Source organism: Cydia fagiglandana, chromosome 13 (assembly GCF_963556715.1).
Source record: "Cydia fagiglandana chromosome 13, ilCydFagi1.1, whole genome shotgun sequence".
Classification (NCBI taxonomy): domain Eukaryota; kingdom Metazoa; phylum Arthropoda; class Insecta; order Lepidoptera; family Tortricidae; genus Cydia; species Cydia fagiglandana.
This window is the reverse complement of record NC_085944.1, coordinates 13703137-13721492: the sequence shown is the minus strand read 5'-3', so window position 1 is coordinate 13721492 and position 18356 is coordinate 13703137. Positions and strand designations below refer to the sequence as shown.

The 18356-nt window shown below is 38.3% G+C and overlaps 2 protein-coding genes across 6 annotated transcripts in view; one reads left to right on the top strand and one right to left on the bottom strand.

The window, feature by feature from the left end:
* The window catches only part of LOC134669896 (uncharacterized), a 94407-nt gene extending 92761 nt beyond the window's left edge, over positions 1-1646 (bottom strand). Inside the window, exon 1 of the mRNA XM_063527511.1 lies at positions 1193-1646. The gene's annotated coding sequence lies outside the window, so the exon portion shown is untranslated. The remainder of the gene's footprint in view (positions 1-1192) is intronic.
* LOC134670339 (coiled-coil domain-containing protein 74A-like) lies at positions 19-18356 on the top strand. 5 transcript variants are annotated; one of them, XM_063528145.1, is made up of 9 exons: positions 19-385; positions 7129-7297; positions 9564-9649; positions 10435-10556; positions 11153-11339; positions 12945-13072; positions 13741-13850; positions 17486-17572; positions 18176-18356. In XM_063528145.1, the coding sequence occupies exons 1-9, from the start codon at positions 251-253 to the stop codon at positions 18352-18354; spliced, it is 1203 nt and encodes a 400-aa protein (XP_063384215.1). In that variant the 5' UTR covers positions 19-250; the 3' UTR covers positions 18355-18356. The 5 variants fall into 5 exon arrangements, with proteins under 5 accessions (XP_063384215.1, XP_063384214.1, XP_063384216.1 ...); XM_063528144.1 differs by having other exon boundaries at positions 31-385; positions 17474-17572; XM_063528146.1 differs by having other exon boundaries at positions 39-385; positions 11153-11288; positions 17474-17572.

Here is an 18356-nt window from a genome sequence, read left to right as displayed (position 1 = left end):
AAGAAATTGATTTTTAGACGCATGAGTCTCGCTTTACAATGTTTTCCTTTACTTAGAAAGTAAACGTGTCTTTAATATTAACAAATTAATAGTAAATTACTTTAAATCATAAACATCGATTACCAAACGAATTGCTACAATACATTCACATAACAAGAGTGCAAATTTTAAATCATATAGATTTTGTTCTAGCTAGTGTAATATGTATTAATTATCATTTGTATCATCAATTCACCGCAGTGTCGGAACCATGTTATTCACCGCCCGGCCTTTAGACGGTATGGCGACATCGTCTGTGCCTATGCAGCCTATATCAAGGCTTTTCCCGCAGTGGAGCAGGACCGCTATTTTAACTTACGGAGGAGGAGAAGATGAAGTTATTCAGGTGAGTATTATCTTTTATTCTAATTTGAGGTTATACATTTTGGTAAGCGGTTTTTTTATTTTTTTAAACATTTAATTACTAGTAACCAATGATTACAAAATTAAATGCATCCGTGGCATCGATGAGCTAAAATTTTACATAAGTTTAAATAGGTAATGCCTTATGTACATGAAAAAATATTGTTACTTGCAGGAGTTAATGAACTTTTGCAGTCCTAGTTATTCGATGTAATCGCCAGTCTCTAAAGACTCATAGACAAAGATTGTTCCTCACTTAGTAAAAGTAGAGGCTTTTACCTAGTGAAGAATAGGTACCTACTTGTCGCACTTTCTGTTAATGGTTATGTGATTGTAACATGATTGTAACATTAAGTTTCTTTGAAGGCGAAAATACCGCCAGCATTTTAAAAATCTGAATGATAGGTATACTGGGAAGCTATAAATTTATGCCTGCATCTGATACTGATACAACCCGCATTCATTATTTGTTTAAATCTAATTTGATATTACCAGTGGGTTCGAGATACTTTTACAGTTATTCGACCTTACTTTCAACCGCAAAACTATACAATGGAATTAGGTAAGTATGTATGTATAATTATGAAAGTATCAACAATTTTTTTCTGTCTTCGACAAGTAGTTAGACCTACTTTACCTACCTACAACAAATACATTGTTGCTCTACATCTTATATTCTTTGCTCTACATATACTTATCACTAAAAAATAAGGTGCTAGTAAAATCAAGTTGTATCTACTTAAAGTAAGTGCGCTACAAAAAATGCGCGATTAATTATTAAGAAACCTACCTTCAGTAATATAAAACTAGGACTTCGCCTCTGTGTGGCACATACTCAGGAGATGGTTTGATTGATACCTATTGATAGTCTGACGGCATCCGCCAAATTGTAATTTTATTAGAACGAACAAACTAATTATTAAACACTTCAGAAATGCTTCAATTAATTAAGTTATCTTCCTACCTCCGTTATTTAATGTCAAAGGTAAATGTATACTCATGAAAATATAAGCCAATAAGGTAAGTGGTATTGCATGTCCTAGTCTCCGTGGTCATAAATTTTACGTTTTAGTTGTCTCTGGGGTATTATTACGTTACATACTATACAAGTACTTGCCTATGTAAAGAGGACCATCCATTAACTCTACATTTCTATTTGCCTCTAGTCTACATTCGATAGAAGATATTTATTTAAATTTTCTGTGGCAGGGAAAAGGTCAGAGGTGGTATGGTAGGTGTTAATGTTTTGTGTAGGTGGTGAAAATATTAAGTATATATAGTAACAGCACCAGTCATGGGACTTTTTTTTTTTTTAGGCGACGATATATATACTTATATAGATAAATACATACTTATATACATAGAAAACACCCATGACTCAGGAACAAATATTAGTGTTCATCTCACAAATAAATGCCCTTACTGGGATTCGAACCCAGGACCATCGGCTTAGCAGGCAGGGTCACTACCCACTAGGCCAGACCGGTCGTCAAATTTTAAAAAATTTAAGAGGAAATTTGGAGTATTTATGATATTTCCCTTATACATGTAAATGGTCTACCGCTTAGTGTGTTAAAAGATGAAAGTCCTATCCGTCTTTCATGTTTTAGGCGTGTTGTATCAAAGATACTGCAATTAGTTTCCACATATTTAACAAATTAAAACTCTGCTTTTTTTCTCCAGTTATGGACACCAAAGTTCCAGTAATGGGCCCCCGGTAATGGACGTGGATCCAGTAATGGGCCCCCTATAATGGACATTGCTCTATCAGTATAAAATATTAAAATGGGGAATAAATTACGGCAAAATAAAACAATTTTTGGTATAAGCTTTTATCGCTGAATGTATTTTTCTTTCCACAGCAATTATTATTGTATTAGATCCATCGAGACAATTCTAATATACCCTAACACAATTAGTTAGGGTTTAATGCGATAAAGTTCCCATGGCCACCTCCTGTCTCCATCATCAGATCCAGTCCATGTTATCATAATATTGCATACTTAATTACGTACTTACACAAAATTTCAACTGAATCGGAAATCGAAAAGTGGCTCAAATTCAGCTACCAAGATCTAGACACGCGGCAGCGTGTCAAGCCAAGTTCAAGCAAAGGAACTGGCTAGCCAGCGCCGAGTGTAATATTACACGAACCACTTGGTGCCACTTTTGACCCTTCTATAACTCAAAACATCTTTGACGTAAACACATAAAACTACGTGTGTTTAATTATATCCATAAGGACATCTAGAAGCCCAAATTTCATGAAGCTAGCTCAAACGGTTATAAAGATATGAAGGTCAAAAAGTCGTAAATTTTAAGACTGACTTATGACTTATAGTACCTAAACCTAACCTACTTCCAGATGACCTAGAAGGATGAAATTTGGAATCCAGCTCGGTTATTGTGTGTAACCGTAGGAAAAAATCTAAAAATAAAATAAAGTTAAAAAATAGGGGGGGTCCCCATACAAAAAAACCACTTTTTATTGGGACTGACATATAAGTACCTAAACCTAACCTACTTCCAGATGACCTAGAAGGATAAAATTTGGAATCCAGCTCGGTTATTGTGTGTAACCGTAGGAAAAAATCTAAAAATAAAATAAAGTTTAATAATAGGGGGGGTCCCCATACAAAAAAAACCATTTTTTATTGGGACTGACATATAAGTACCTAAACCTAACCTACTTCCAGATGACCTAGAAGGATGAAATTTGGAATCCAGCTCGGTTATTGTGTGTAAGCGTAGGGAAAAATCTAACAATAAAAAAAAGTTAAAAAATAGGGGGGTCCCCATACAAAAAAATATTTTTTATTGTAGCGTTGGAACCGTTACAAGCAGATATTTGAAACTACCCCAATATATGTATTATTATATTTGCTATATTAAAATAAAGTTAAGTCAAAAAATAAGTGGTGTCCCCATACAAAAAACTTGTAATACGCTCTAAACAACCGGCCAACGGTGTGTCGTCAGCGGCGCGCGGCACCACATAATTATACAAAGAACAGAAGTAAAAACCATACAGCGGAAACACAAGAAAAAACATTAAATCTCAATACCTGCCTAGTTTTCTTTACAAAAAGTATTGATATCCCACCAAAAACATAAATGTAAAAAAGGAGAGCCAAGTTCAATACAAAAATTATGCTTGGCTGTGGGGCTCGCCGCAAAAAGAATGGAGATCTAAATGAGTGCCACTGCCAAGTTCTATGCAAAATCCAAATATGTATTTATAGGAACAAAATAACATTATAAACAAGTATTAAACTCTATTTCTTTGCTTTATTGGATACCTATAACAATTGCTGTTATTTAAAAAAATGTGAGATCTTAAAGTAGGTTAGATTTGGCTTGGCCAGGTTTTATCAGAATTACAATATATATAAAATGATTGATATAATGAAAACTGGCCAAGTCAAATCTAACCTACTTTAAGATCTCACATTTTTTTAAATAACAGCAATTGTTATAGGTATCCAATAAAGCAAAGAAATAGAGTTTAATACTTGTTTATAATGTTATTTTGTTCATATAAATACATATTTGGATTTTGCATAGAACTTGGCAGTGGCACTCATTTAGATCTCCATTCTTTTTGCGGCGAGCCCCACAGCCAAGCATAATTTTTGTATTGAACTTGGCTCTCCTTTTTTACATTTATGTTTTTGGTGGGATATTTGACCTACACTAACTAACAGGGCAAGTTAAATAAAAGTTTGGAAATACAATATAAATTTATCCGAAGTTCGAGAATACCTTCTGGTTGACATATTTCGCAACTACATTTTACTTCTGTATTGTTTAAACATGAAATTATGGCATAGCAAGCATCATTCTGTCATTTGTCCCATCATAGGAGGTACGCAGTTTTACAGCTCCTATAATGGGATTGGGCCAAATACCACTATTTTTTTACATCTGTGGAGTCACAACATAGTGTGTTGTATACCTTATCTCATGGTAAATGCAATTAACAATAACACATTCTAGTTTTCATCAAGTATTAATAATTAAAATTTAATAAATTAACTCACCTCTCTTAGCGAAGTTGTTAAGAATTCGTAGTGGTATTTTTTTTCAGTGACACGACAACTTTTAGGTTGACGCCAATTTCTTAAAAAACAACCGAATTTAATAAAACTTCAAACTGAAACACCTCTGGGACCCTTATTTATGATAATATACAGCCAGTGGTTATAAACTACTTTTAGATACTTATTTTAGAGGAATTATGTTTTTTTGTCCCATTACTGGTTCCACGTCCATTATAGGGTCCACTACTATATGTACCGATTTAATTATAGTTCAACAAACATTAGGTGAACTTTATTCTTTCTACCGGCCCAAGCACAAGTTTACATGATAAACTATACATTAAGCGTATATTGATTGTCAATTGTTATGTACCCGGGAATTTCATGGCAGTTCAAACTCCATGACCTGATTAGTCGAGTTATGCATAATACTCGTTTGAATCTAAGTTCATATCATTCCAATAATATCCGTCTAGCTTTTAAAGTTTCATATGGTGGGCCAATAACAGAAAAAAATAGATTCTAATAATATTGCTGTCATAGAGTTTTATTTTAAAAGATACATGTAAGTAAAATATGGATTGGGGAAGCCGGTATAAAGTAACTATAATTACGCTCTTTGCATGTTATTTTGTTAACAATTTGACTGGAGCGAACATTTTCAATGTACCTACATACATTATTACCTAAGTTTGTTTTACAAAGTGAGAATTTCCAAAAGCTATTATCGTCGAAGATGACTCGCAGAGCCATCAGCACAGTTGGCAGCGCGCCACGACAGTGACAGTGAGTCAGCGATAGTGCGACGGAACCACCCGGGCAAATCACCTGTGTCAAAGGATAATCGTCCTTTCGCCACAGATATAGAAGCTCCGCTATCTCTCTTTTTGTCCTTGTTGTTGTATACGCCGAGTGCGGCGGCGCGATCGATACGTTGCACCCCGCCCCTTGCAACCCGGGCATTGGAAACGAAAAACCCGGATAACAACTGAAAATAATCAGCACAGTTCAAGGCCGGTCGGAATAGCTTATTGCGAATTAAAGTGTGCAAGGCAGTCGCCAATGTTGGTTCAGTGCATACGCGTCCGTGCCCCGAGGTAGACAACAAAGGTACACCTCGATACCGCAGCGATGGCTTCCAAAGTCCTGGTGCCGACTGGGCCGTTCACAAAACTGCAAGTAAGTACCTGGATTTTAGAAGTATAATCGGCACTTACATGTAAAAAATAAATATCAGCACTATTTATAGGTACCTATGTACAATTAGCGTTTAGACAGGTTTTGTTAGGGTGATGGGTACTTAAGCCGCAATGTTATATTGTAGTAGTGTTTTATGCATACAATTAAATATAAGGCTAATTTTATTTAAATATTTGCGAGTACAAAAAATAACTCTAAATCCAAATAATACATGTAATAACTAAATACGCATTATTTATCACGTTCGTAGGAACGTAGGAGGTACCTCCATATGTACCTCCTACGTTACTTTATGTATACACACGAGTAAGAATACACTGATATTTATATGTAAAATGATAAAAAAGTGACATAAGTGTAAAGATAATAACGTCTGTTAAATGGGTCGAGGTGTAACACAAAGAAACTCCGGACGATGACATTATGAGTAGGTATCGGAAAAGCGATTATGTCTGAGTTTTCCGAGAGATGCGCTCTTTCAATTACATTGGTATAGCACGAATTTTTTTTTTGTAAAATGCATTTCTTAACAATATATGCAGAAAACATTGGATTAAATTTGGTCAGTATATCATTAATTCCATTGTCATGGCTTTATATGTATAGGTAAGGTAATGATGTACTTCGTAAATAGTAAATTTTCTGGCAATCTTATTTCAATTATTAATAGTTACGTGATCATTAAAAAATAGAGCGTATTATCAAAATAACGAAAAAACTTCTTATTTATTACCTACATTACTTTTAGGCAAAGTAAAATGAAATGTTTTCTTATTCATTACGAAACATTTTTGTGAAAATTTACCCATTTCTACATTATGCAGTAAAAGCTCGGCTGCCCGTCTATTCATGTTAATGAGTAGACTAGAGAAATTCATGAGAATATTATTACAATATCGTATTAAACGTAATTCAACATGCAAAGCAATTAACTCATGCTACTTCGCGTTTACGACTTCAGCAGTGTTTGTATTGTACCGCCTTTTAGCAAACATTTACATAATTGTATACCTACTTACTTAATTACATACTTATAGCGGTTTGTTGCTCAGGCATCAGGCATTAGGTCATCAGACTTAGTAGTAATTTGAATAGCAAGTCTTTTGGTGCTTGGCATTGGCAATATTGAAGGAGTTGTTGCAATATTACATTATTATAGGGATTATGTCATTTACGTTATAATTTAGAAATTAGTTATAAAATTTTCATAAAAATTTTAACTTTTTGTATATTAGACACTAGATAAGAGTAACATCGTATAGTATCTATAAATCCGAAACCTTTTTTTTTTCAAAAAAAATAGTCTAGCTTTGGCTCTACCTAATTCTGATTTCCACCATCACCACCAGCTATTCGATTTAAGCGCGATTTTTTTCCTTAAAGAACTTTAACGAAATACTTAGTTCATCACGATGCACCCTTATTTAATTAGTTCCTTCCATCAGTTGCACATTTCTGTTTTTAATGCATTGATTGTTGTCTTCAGGTGAAGAAATCGCCAGCTGAGCCGAGCAGCAGTGGTTTCGTATTGGCCGGCGATGCCGTCGCCAGGGTCGCGCATTTGGAGCACAGCGTGCGCTTTCTCCAGGAACAGCATAGGCTGATGCTTAGTGGACTCCATACGGAGATTGAAGCACTCAGAGAAAGGAACAGGGGTGTGTATATTTTTGGAATATCTAATAGTATTGTGGTGGGTGGTGGGTAGTGGCATTTAGATTGGTACGCAATTCTTCAATGTCCGCACCAAAAAAACTAGTGTGTCGGCTGTTCTAGTATGATCTCCTTTAAGATTGCATTTAGTAAGGTAATATTAAATACAAGGAGAATTAATTAGTTATAGCATAAATATACCTGCCTACTGTGGACAGAATAGTGCATAGTATTATTATAATTACATTGAATCATAATAGAGATGGATAATAACAAAATGCACTTTACAAATCAAATCAACTTATCATGCTAAGAAAGATTGCGTTAGAGATAGTGACATCTATTACTACTAACACATAAACATCATAATTGCCTTATACGGATTAAACACAATTTATACAGGTAATAGCCTTTGTTCTTTATACAAACCAAGGAACATGCGAGTGATTAGAGGAATTTATTGCAGCGAAATAAGGTCTAAAAATATCTAGCTAACCCATCTGATTGTAGATTGGTCTGAATCATCAGTTCATCACTTAAGAGTTCATGTCATGATTGGAACAACTTGTCAAAGATGTAATGGATCACACAATGAAAATATAATATGCAGGTGATTCTCAAGACGATGTAAAGAGTGTTTAATCACTGCCATTATCCTTAGTCCTTTTATTAATTATATTAAAAAAACACAGTGTATGATGGTCAAGTACGACCAACCTTTACATTAATAATTCTTAACAGCATCATTGTTATTACAGTTAAGGATTATGTAAATAAGATCATAAACAATAATTGTTTATGATTATAACAGGGCTCAAGGCTAGACAATTCGTTTGAATGAAACAAACTTGCTTTTATATATGATCTATTGTTGTGATTACGTCAGTTCCATTGAAAAACCAACGCTGGATATATCTGAGAAAAAAACGAAAGATACACCAGTGCATGATTCAACTGCCAAGGGCATTAGTAGAGGTAAAACATATTTTTAAAGTGCCTTGCTCTGTCATCTTGAATCCATTTGATCTATGTCTATGACTGTTGTCACTTTTTATTTTTATTTTCTAAAAGGTAAGCAACTGCTACGAGCTACGAGTAATATTATGTTCTAGATCATGATCATTTTACCCTATAAGTTACGATACCTATACTATAACCCTACAACTAAACACTATTTTAGTTTCACTTAGAATACCTACCTACTAGTGAGTCATTTTAATCTAATCGAGGAACAAACAAATGGCCTCGTGTATTGTAGGAATACTTACAAGAACAGCACAACATTGATCTAACAATAAACGCAATGAAACTAGTAGGTAGTAGTAAGTATGTTATGTCTCCTGTGCATATCTTGTTATTCAGAAATTAGAGTAAGAAAGTTTGGTAATTTTGCGGAATCAAGTTCTGATTTTATTAGTTGCAAACTTAATAATGGGTGGTAGTTAAATTAGCAGTAGAGTAGTACAATTCAATTATTGTCTACATGCCTGTTAAAAAAAAAAGACAACGCTTTAAGTATATCTCCCAGAAAAATCTAACCCAGTTCAATATAATGGCGTGTGTCATGTCATGGCTGATTAGCCTCGTACATTCACATTTGAGTCGATATCGATCCGTGTCTTTGAACTCCTATCCTGCTCAAATAATTATCCTCGGTGGGTTTCGTCAAACGATTTATATTGCCGGAGACGAAATGCGTTTGTATCTGAATTTTGGGATTTAATTAATAAGGTACAGCTAGCGGAGTCCAGATAAGCAATATTTCGAGATTATGAATACAAAGCGTGTCGAGAATATCTAATCCAAATCTGAGCAGACAATAATATATCTCTTTTAAACTCAATAAAATCGTAGTAGGTAACCAAAACTCTGAAAACTAAGCGATTTCCTCTTTAAATGTTATATTTAATTTTTATTGTTATAATTTTGTTTAGTTTTAATTTTAATGCTTAAATTTATTTGTTCTTCGTTATTAATAATAAAAATATGGTTGTCTGTAAAGTCAGTTTACGGACGATAATTTGCGTGATAACGTCATAAGAAAACATTGATGAAAAATTGCATACTTTGGCTGTAACGTAACCATGGAGAACTGTCCACAACGTTACCTACCATGGAGATCTGTCCACAACGTGACACTTTTTCGTGCATGTTACCGGTGTTCATCGATTTATAAGACGTTATCACGTCAAAAAATATTTTTACGTACTTATTTAAATAATACCTTAATTATGTTATATTTAATTTAAATAAACTTTCTTTTGTTCACAGATCTCCAATTCCAATTGATCTTCAACAAGGAATCCTCTTTGAAGGCAACACCGCCCGCTGCGGCTGAAAATGGCGAGAACGCTGAGGTAGGAAATATTCTCATCGTTTTAGCTAATATAGTAAATGTCAGAATGCGGTAATCCCTGTTAAGTGTTTTGGGCATTATATTCTCTTAGCTAAAAAAAAACAAATTATTCGTGTACATAAAAAAAAAAAATTTAAGTTATAACGCACATCAATAAAATTATCGTCTTTCACATTTAGCTATTCAAGTAAATGTTAGAATGCGATATATCCAATTCAGTGTTTTGGCATTATTAATTTAAAAAAATGTCATGTGGAAAAAAATACTATTTTTAAATAAAGCGCACATCAATTACGTAAGCGCATAGTATGTATAACGTTTCTTGTTACGCACGTGAACCTATAATTTTTAACTGAATCCCGAGATATATTATTTTGTCTCCTGCAGTACTTATATCTTTATTTTCAGTATACATTTTTTGTACTATACAATAAAAGTAAAGTTTATGATAAACATATGTAATAGCAAAACTAACCTAAAACTTGGGTCACGAGATGGGCAACTTTTTTATTTTGTTGTCGATATTTTTTAGGAAGTTCGAAGGGCCCTTCGGCGGAGTGAATACGAAATCCCAATTTGGATGTACTTATGTAATTTTCCGTTGAGTTACGTAAATAGGTATTACCAAATAGGTAGGTACTTATGCGTTTTCGTAACTCAGAAGGTCAAAACTTATCATACATAGCGGGCTTTTGCCTTTAATTTTTTTACCACAATTTTACACCAATTATTATCATAAACGGAGATTGTTGTTATATATAAATAACCTTATCTTTTTAATCGTAGGAGGCAAAACTAAAGGCCGAGGTGTCCCGGCTCGAGCGCGAGGCGGCGGCAGCGCGAGGCGAGGCGCGGGCTGCCGAGGCGCGCGCATTGCAATTGCAGAGGCTGGTTGATGCTCAGACTGAGTAAGTTTGCACAATTTTCTCATGGCTCCTCTACACGATGGCCGAGCGCTGCGCCAGCGAGATGACCTTGTGGTGGTTGGAACGCATCTACACGATGGCGACATTCAGTTGTGATCTGATCTAAGAATAAGACATGTGCGGAAATATTGTCTTTTTAATCGTGATAATGGTAATAGTCTGTGAAACATCATGTGTAGCGCTAAATGCATATGGAATGCATTGTATATGGAATTTTTTGTTCTGAAATAAATTATTTGAATTGAATTGAATAAAACAAGCCGGCAACGAATCATGCAACATTGGCGGCCTAGGCCGTCTATGTATGTTGCCTATCGACGCACGTCGCTTGCGCCGCTGTACGCCGGCTCGTGCCGAAAATTGAGTTTGATTGTAAAATCAACTTAGAGAAATTCTACGCTAGTGTCTTAAGCCCGCTCCACACTCGTGCGCGAATCGCTTCTTCGCGCCGCGATTCGCGCACGAGTGTGGAGCGGGCTTCATGGAATATGGTGTCACGCTCATTTGCGTCGAGCAGCTTTTGACTTCGGAGACGCTAGTGTGGGGACTCTCTTAGACGGACTTTATCTATATTTCAGGAAACTCAAGTCGCTCTCCCTCGGCCCGTGCGCTTGCGAGGCGTCAGAATCGCGCGCGGAGCTGCGCGCGCGGCTCAGCGACGCCGAGCGGCTGGTGCGCCGGCTGCGCGGCGACGCCGAGCGCCAGCGGAGAGAGGTACACACGGGCGGCTCCGTCACTAACCTACTGTTCGACGGAGCTCAGCACGTACGTCACAACCATGCTGGGGGGTTATAACGAAATGACTTCTCGCAAAAAAGTGTCGAATTGTCGATGAAGTCATACCTTGAGTAATCGCATGTAGGTTGTTTTCCGCGATGAAACTTGAAGGTATAATTATAGTGGTTTAGCGATTCAAAGATGACACCCTCACTGACGGGCCTCCGAAAATACCTGCGCCACTTTTATTTTCTTTATGATTATGAATTTAAGAGCGATGTTGTCCGTAACCAAACCGTCTTAAACTATGCTGGGGCCCTTGGGCACATAAGAATTTGGGGCCCTTTTGGAAAGCAAAAAAAAGCTAATTAAACTAACATTTATTATGGGTAATCAAATATACTGTTACTGTCTGTCCTTGGGGGCCCCCGAGGATGGGGGCCCTGGGCACGGGCCCCGTGTGCCCTTATGGTAAAGACGGTACTGTGAGGGGGTTATAACGAAATGACTTCTCACAAAGTGTCGATGAACGATGAAGTCATAGTTTAGTTTATTTATTTCATAATGATAAATTACAGTATAAATTATTCTTACGTTAATCTATATGATATCTTTATATACGCATATCTTGAGTATCTAATCGCATGTAGGTTATTGTTCGCTATAAATCTTGGAGGTAGGTTGTGGCTCAGCCATTCATGTGGACACCCTCGCTGGGCCTTCAAAAATAAGTACCTACCTACAACACTTAAATAATGTATGGAAATAGTCACGCGACATTTCGTAGCATACTTATCACCGATACAGTTTTTCTTTTCGTTTAGCGTTTGTCGACGTACGATTCTAATCTGTGCTAAGCACCCTTTTTTTAAGAGGGGAAATGCTTTACGCTTACTACCCGGCGCTGGGACGGGCCGGGATAGTTTATGTGGGACTCCATGTTGTCACAGAATAAACAATAGTACCTACAGACTATAGTCCGTTTTTTATAGCATGAGAAAGAACTACGCAGAAGTAAACTTGTGGTTCCAAATCCGGCACTTTAAGCGGTAATAATTTGAAGTAAATTATAATTATGTATTGACCATGTTACATTAGATAATTTAATAATTATTAACAATTAAAGAGCCTGATAAAAACTGCACGCTTGCTACTGTGAACTATAGGTACAGAAGACTCACTCTCTAACAAAACGCGTCTGTTAGGGCCCCCCCACATCTGGCGTCTTTCGAGCGTCGGCGTCTACATCTACAATTCTATGGCCGACGTCGACGCAACGTCGACGCAGCGTCGACGCAACTGCGCAGCCACGTCATTTTCCATAGCGCTGGACCGACGCCGACAGACGCCGACGCTCGAAAGACGCCAGATGTGGGGGGGCCCTTATGGCTTTCCCCAAAATTGGGGTGGAACGGACGTACCTACTTTTAGCTACCTGTAGCAAAGCGACGAAATCGCGGAGTGAGAGCCACGCCTGCTGTTGTGGGCTAATGAGACCCCAGGTTTACCCACTAAAACCACTCTGTTGCCGCCTCGCTGCTATACGGCGACGTCTCAGGAACGCCGAAGTACTCTTCCGCAACTATTAGGCCAACCAATTGCCCCACGTACACACTCTTAACAGCCCACTTAACCGTTCTGAAATGTATACAGCTGCAATGCATGAAGAATTCACTGCATGCGTCTCTACGAGCGTCGGGTCTCGACGGCACCTACGGTTTCCACAACAGCTACTTCCCGCCTGTGAACGCGCCGGATTTCTGGAGGGAACCCAGCAGAGAGTAAGTATCGCGTTTTTGCTAAAATCATTAGTAGGTAAGTAACTAATTTCCACCCGCGACTCCAGATCTTCTTCTTCCTGCCCTTATCCCGTTATGTGGGATCGGCAGAATATTTTTTCTCTTCCATTCTCCTCTACCTTTCGTCACCTCAGCAGTCCTTTCTTTCTCATATCCTCTTTCGCACCATTCATCCATCCTTTTTTTGGCTCTACCATCCGCTCTCCGTCCATCACAACATTCATCCCTAACATTCTTTTGCCTATATGGCATTCATCCCTCCCCATTTATATGCCCATACCATGCTAACATACCACGTTAAAGATCGGTTTTCCTAGGATAGCGGTGCCGTCATATAGCGGCCGTCTCCATACTATATAATACGGCTAAATATGGATGTCGACGAGACGGAGACGGAGAGTGGAGACGGCCGCTGCTATATGACGGCACTGCTATCCTAAGAAACTAAGTATAACCCAGCGACTTCAAGCACCGTTCCACACACGTGCCCGAAGCCGCGAAAGCGAGTGTGGAGGGGGCTTCAGATAATTGATAAAAACTATCCTATGGCCTTCTCCCCGGGCCACTTGTCAAGGGGAAATCCTGACGTATGGTATCCAAAATCACCCGAGTGAAATTGTGCAAACGTTCACAGAGATTTTACGTTTCAGAGATTACGCTAACTCGATGATAGCACGCCAGCAGCGTAACTCACGGCGCCCCCTGACTTTACCTGAGCTCTCCGGCCAGCAAATACATCGTTCAACTGTTTATGCTAATCGTAAGTATCATCAATATAGTGTTAAACGGTCCATTGCATGGCTATTGGAGACCTATCTTTGGAAGGAGAACTACCAAAAAGAAATTTAATAAGCCAGAGGGTCTTCCGCGAAATGTCATTAAGGTCGATGTGGGTGTTACGACGTAACGGTCTTCCCAGGTCTTCCCATCAATCCCTGAATTTTATATGCCAGTCTACCAGGGCAATCGATCATTCTCGTATTTTTATACGTACGTCGCGCAGTCATGGTCAGAAAGGAAGAGCGTCACTCCTTCAGCTCTACCGACCTTCTGTTAGTGGAGTAAGTACCCTAGTAGCATTTTCGTTGGGGCCCACGGTGCCAACGGTAGGGAAAACGTTGGGATGAGGTTCGTTCCGTAGCCAACATTAATTTTGTATTGGCCCACCATCGCATTTACCAACATTCGCTGTAGCACAGATGCCCAACAATGGGCCTTTGTGTATTTTGGTACCGTTGGCTAAACAACGATAATATTCGTTGGCCCAATGATGACATATATCGCATTTACCAACATTGGCAGTGGCAGTGATGCCCAACAATGGGCCTTTGTGTATTTTGCTACCGTTCGCTAAACAACGATAACATTCGTTGGCCCAATGGTTACGAATACCGCATTTACCAACATTGGCTGTGGTACGGTTGCCCAACAATGGGCTTTTGTGTATTTTGGTAACGTTGGCTAGTCAGCGATATCATCCGATGGCCCAATGATGACAAATATCGCATTTACCAACATTGGCTGTGGCACTGATGCCCAACAATGGGCCTTTGTTTATTTTGGTAACGTTGGCTAATCGAGATATCATCCGATGGCCCAATGACGACAAATATCGCATTTACCAACATTGGCTGTAGCACTGATGCCCAACAATGGGCCTTTGTGTATTTTGGTAACGTTGGCTAATCAACGATATCATCCGATGGCCCAATGATGACAAAAATCGCATTTACCAACATTGGCTGTGGCACTGATGCCCAACAATGGGCCTTTGTTTATTTTGGTAACGTTGGCTAATCAACGATATCATGCGATGGCCCAATGACGACAAATATTGCATTTACCAACATTGGCTGTAGCATTGATGCCCAACAATGGGCCTTTGTGTATTTTGGTAACGTTGGCTAATCAACGATATCATCCGATGGCCCAATGATGACAAAAATCGCATTTACCAACATCGGCTGTGGCACTGATGCCCAACAATGGGCCTTTGTTTATTTGGTAACGTTGGCTAATCAACGATATCATACGATGGCCCAATGACGACAAATATCGCATTTACCAACATTGGCTGTAGCATTGAGGCCCAACAATGGGCCTTTGTGTATTTTGCTACCGTTCGCTAAACAACGATAACATTCGTTGGCCCAATGGTGACAAATACCGCATTTACCAACATTGGCTGTGGCACGGATGCCCAACAATGGGCCTTTGTGTATTTTGGTAACGTTGGCTAGTCAAAGATATCATCCGATGGCCCAATGATGACAAATATCGTATTTACCAACATTGGCTGTGGCACTGACGCCTAACAATGGGCCTTTGTGTATTTTGGTACCGGTGGCTAAACAACGATAACATTCGTTGGCCCATTGAGCACAACTATCGCATTTACCAACATTGGCTGGTACTGATGCCCAACAATACCAGTTGAGTTTGCTTGTGGCGTCACTAGATGGCGTTACTGTCTCCAAACATCGAAGTTATAGTTATTTTCTCGATTATTCCGGATATAATCATAATATTTTTTTAAAGTAACTTATAAATCTAATAGCTATAACTATAAAATGTATACATAAATTTAAAAAAAAATATTTTACCAACATTTTCTCAATTTAAATCTCAAAAAACATAAATCTCGCTTACGAAGTTTCGAAGTGCGGTTAGTATATATACAAATTAGAGTGTATAGTAAGTGTACTTGCTTCGGCAGTACATATACTAAAATTGGAACGATACAGAGAAGATTAACAACAACTGCTGCCTAGGGCCTTCATGTGGATACAACCAATGCCTACCGTAGTGTATAATTGTAATATTTATCAGCAAAGACCCAACGTCGTATTACACAACCACTTACTTAACGTAGGGTAACTGTAGGACTCGTAAACAAAAGCCCATTACATAATTAGACTGTAGGCCCACTATAAATTACACAACTATTTACCTACGGTAGTATTGTAAGAATCCTACACAAGGCCCAACGTTAAAGTTACAATGCCTTAACCTAGTCGCCGAGAACATTGATTTGTTTTGGTGTTCTCTGACTGAATTCACTAAGTCCACATTGTTCATATTATGTTATATGCGACATAACATCAATTAGAGATATACATATGTTAGATAGATATATAATTATATATGTTAATAGTTGCACTATTGTCTTAGGTTTAGCACCTGTAAAGATAGTTGTAAGTGTGGAAATAAATAAAATAAAAATGTTGGCCCTTCGTGGGACAAGCTGTGTTGGGCCTTCAACCTGGTGCACGACTACCTACCGACCTACCTGAGTTGCCGTTGGGTAATTGTTGAATTTGCAAACAGAAGCACAACGAAAAAATTGCCCTTTTTTATTTTTTTGCAGTTGGCCCTACAGCAAGCCATACGGCCAAATGTAACAATTAACCAACCATCAAACAAATGTGTATAGGCCCAACAACGGCCCAACCAAAACCACCACCGTTGAATAATTGTATGATTTATTTAAATAGGCCCAACGAAAAAATTACTCTAATGGCCCTCTGTTGGGAATCTTCGGGAGGGCCTTTGTCGAGGGCCCTCCAGCAAATCGTACGGCCAAATGTAACAATTAACCAACCATCAAACAAATGTGTATAGGCCCAACCACGGCCCAACCAAAACCACCACCGTTGAATAATTCTATGATTTATTTAATTAGGCCCAACGAAAAAATTACTCTTTTGGCCCTCTGTTGGGAATCTTCGGGAGGGCCTTTGTCGAGGGCCCTCCAGCAAATCGTACGGCCAAATATAACGGTTGCCCAACTAATACGTAAACAAAGGCCCAACAAAATCCCTACAAGAAAATGCTATTAGGGTAGGTATGTGTACAAACTCAAGTGTTGAAAGCTACGTACGATCTTGTTGACGGCCTTCCCCACATTGACCATATCTACCTCTCTGTCGCTCGAATAAGCAAGAGTAATAGAGAGGTAGGTGTAGATAACGAAATTTCGATTCTCGATTTTCCCCGTAAACCCTCCAGGCAGTCAGCTTTATAGATTTTTTGACAGCAACCTCGAGGTTCGGTTCTTTCTTGTTTACTTCACTTCTCAAATCAGCAACTCGCATTCTTCTATACCTACCTAGGTCCCATTATCCTATTATTCCCATTCATGATGAGATCATTGTCATTAAGCCCACTCCACACTCGTGCGCGAATTGCTGCGTGAAGCCGCGAACGTGAGCGTGGAGTCGAATTCGCAGATCTGCGAACTCGACTCGGCGAGTGTGGAGGGGGCTTATAAGTAAGTTTTTTTAGTGAATGGTGACTGATTTTGACAAAATTCAATATATATTTTTTCTATATTTTTACTCTTAACTGTAGAACCAGTGTAGGCATATTAACCGCATAAAATAGCGATGGTTGCAGAACACACGCGGCCTCGGAATGGGTACGAGAAGAAGAAACAGGCAGTCAACGGGGACGCCGCCTGCAACACACCGGAAGAACCTCCAGGTAAATGTAATAATCAATGTCTTGGGGTTTAGGGTTTATCATCTATCTATTATCTATTTAGTTATACGGTATAGGTAGATTCAAAAGAGCTGGCACGAATGGAATGAATGAGTCAATAAATTTATGTGTGTATCACATTAACCAATAAAATGACGGCTCTGACTGTGTCACCCATACAATGAAAGTTTCGTTCATTCCATTCGTGCCAGCTTTCGTGAATCAACCTGGGCTGTAACCGCGAAATTCGAAGTTCGCAAATTGCGGGGATTTTTCTCTGTCACTCTAATTACGCCTTCGTTGGAGTAAAAGAGAAAGATCTCCACAATTTGCGAATTTCGGTTTTCGCGGTAACCGCTCTGTATCTACCTACATGTAAAACCCGCTCCACTCCGCGCACGAGTGTGGGGCGGGCTTGACATACCTATATAGATACCTACATAAAAATGTATGCAGTATGAGTATAAGTAATAGGTATCTACTTACTAGGTATTACTAGTGTACCTAAGTAGGTAGGTTTTTAACTAGGTACCTACTTTTAGCACCACAGGCCAGGATTTTTATTTTATTTAGGTATTTGTTGTTTTTATTTTGGTTATATTTCAGACAAGCACCGTTTAGTTCCGATACGCACGAACGATACGAAACCCTGTTTACCGAAATTGGACTCTAGCAATAGTTATCCAGAGTTGAAAATCGTTGTTACAAAAATGATGCCACAAGTACTTGGTGAGGATTTTTGTTTTGTTATTTTTTTTGTTTCTCTAACCATCGTTATTTATTAGCA

What these genes read in the sequence shown, in the direction of transcription:
- LOC134670339 (XM_063528144.1), top strand. Translation starts at nt 251, where the DNA reads ATGTTATTCACCGCCCGGCCTTTAGACGGTATGGCGACATCGTCTGTG. An exon ending in AAAATGGCGAGAACGCTGAG is followed by an intron (nt 9,650 to 10,434) that starts GTAGGAAATATT and finishes TTTTAATCGTAG; the next exon opens with GAGGCAAAACTAAAGGCCGA. An exon ending in TGTTCGACGGAGCTCAGCAC is followed by an intron (nt 11,340 to 12,944) that starts GTACGTCACAAC and finishes AAATGTATACAG; the next exon opens with CTGCAATGCATGAAGAATTC.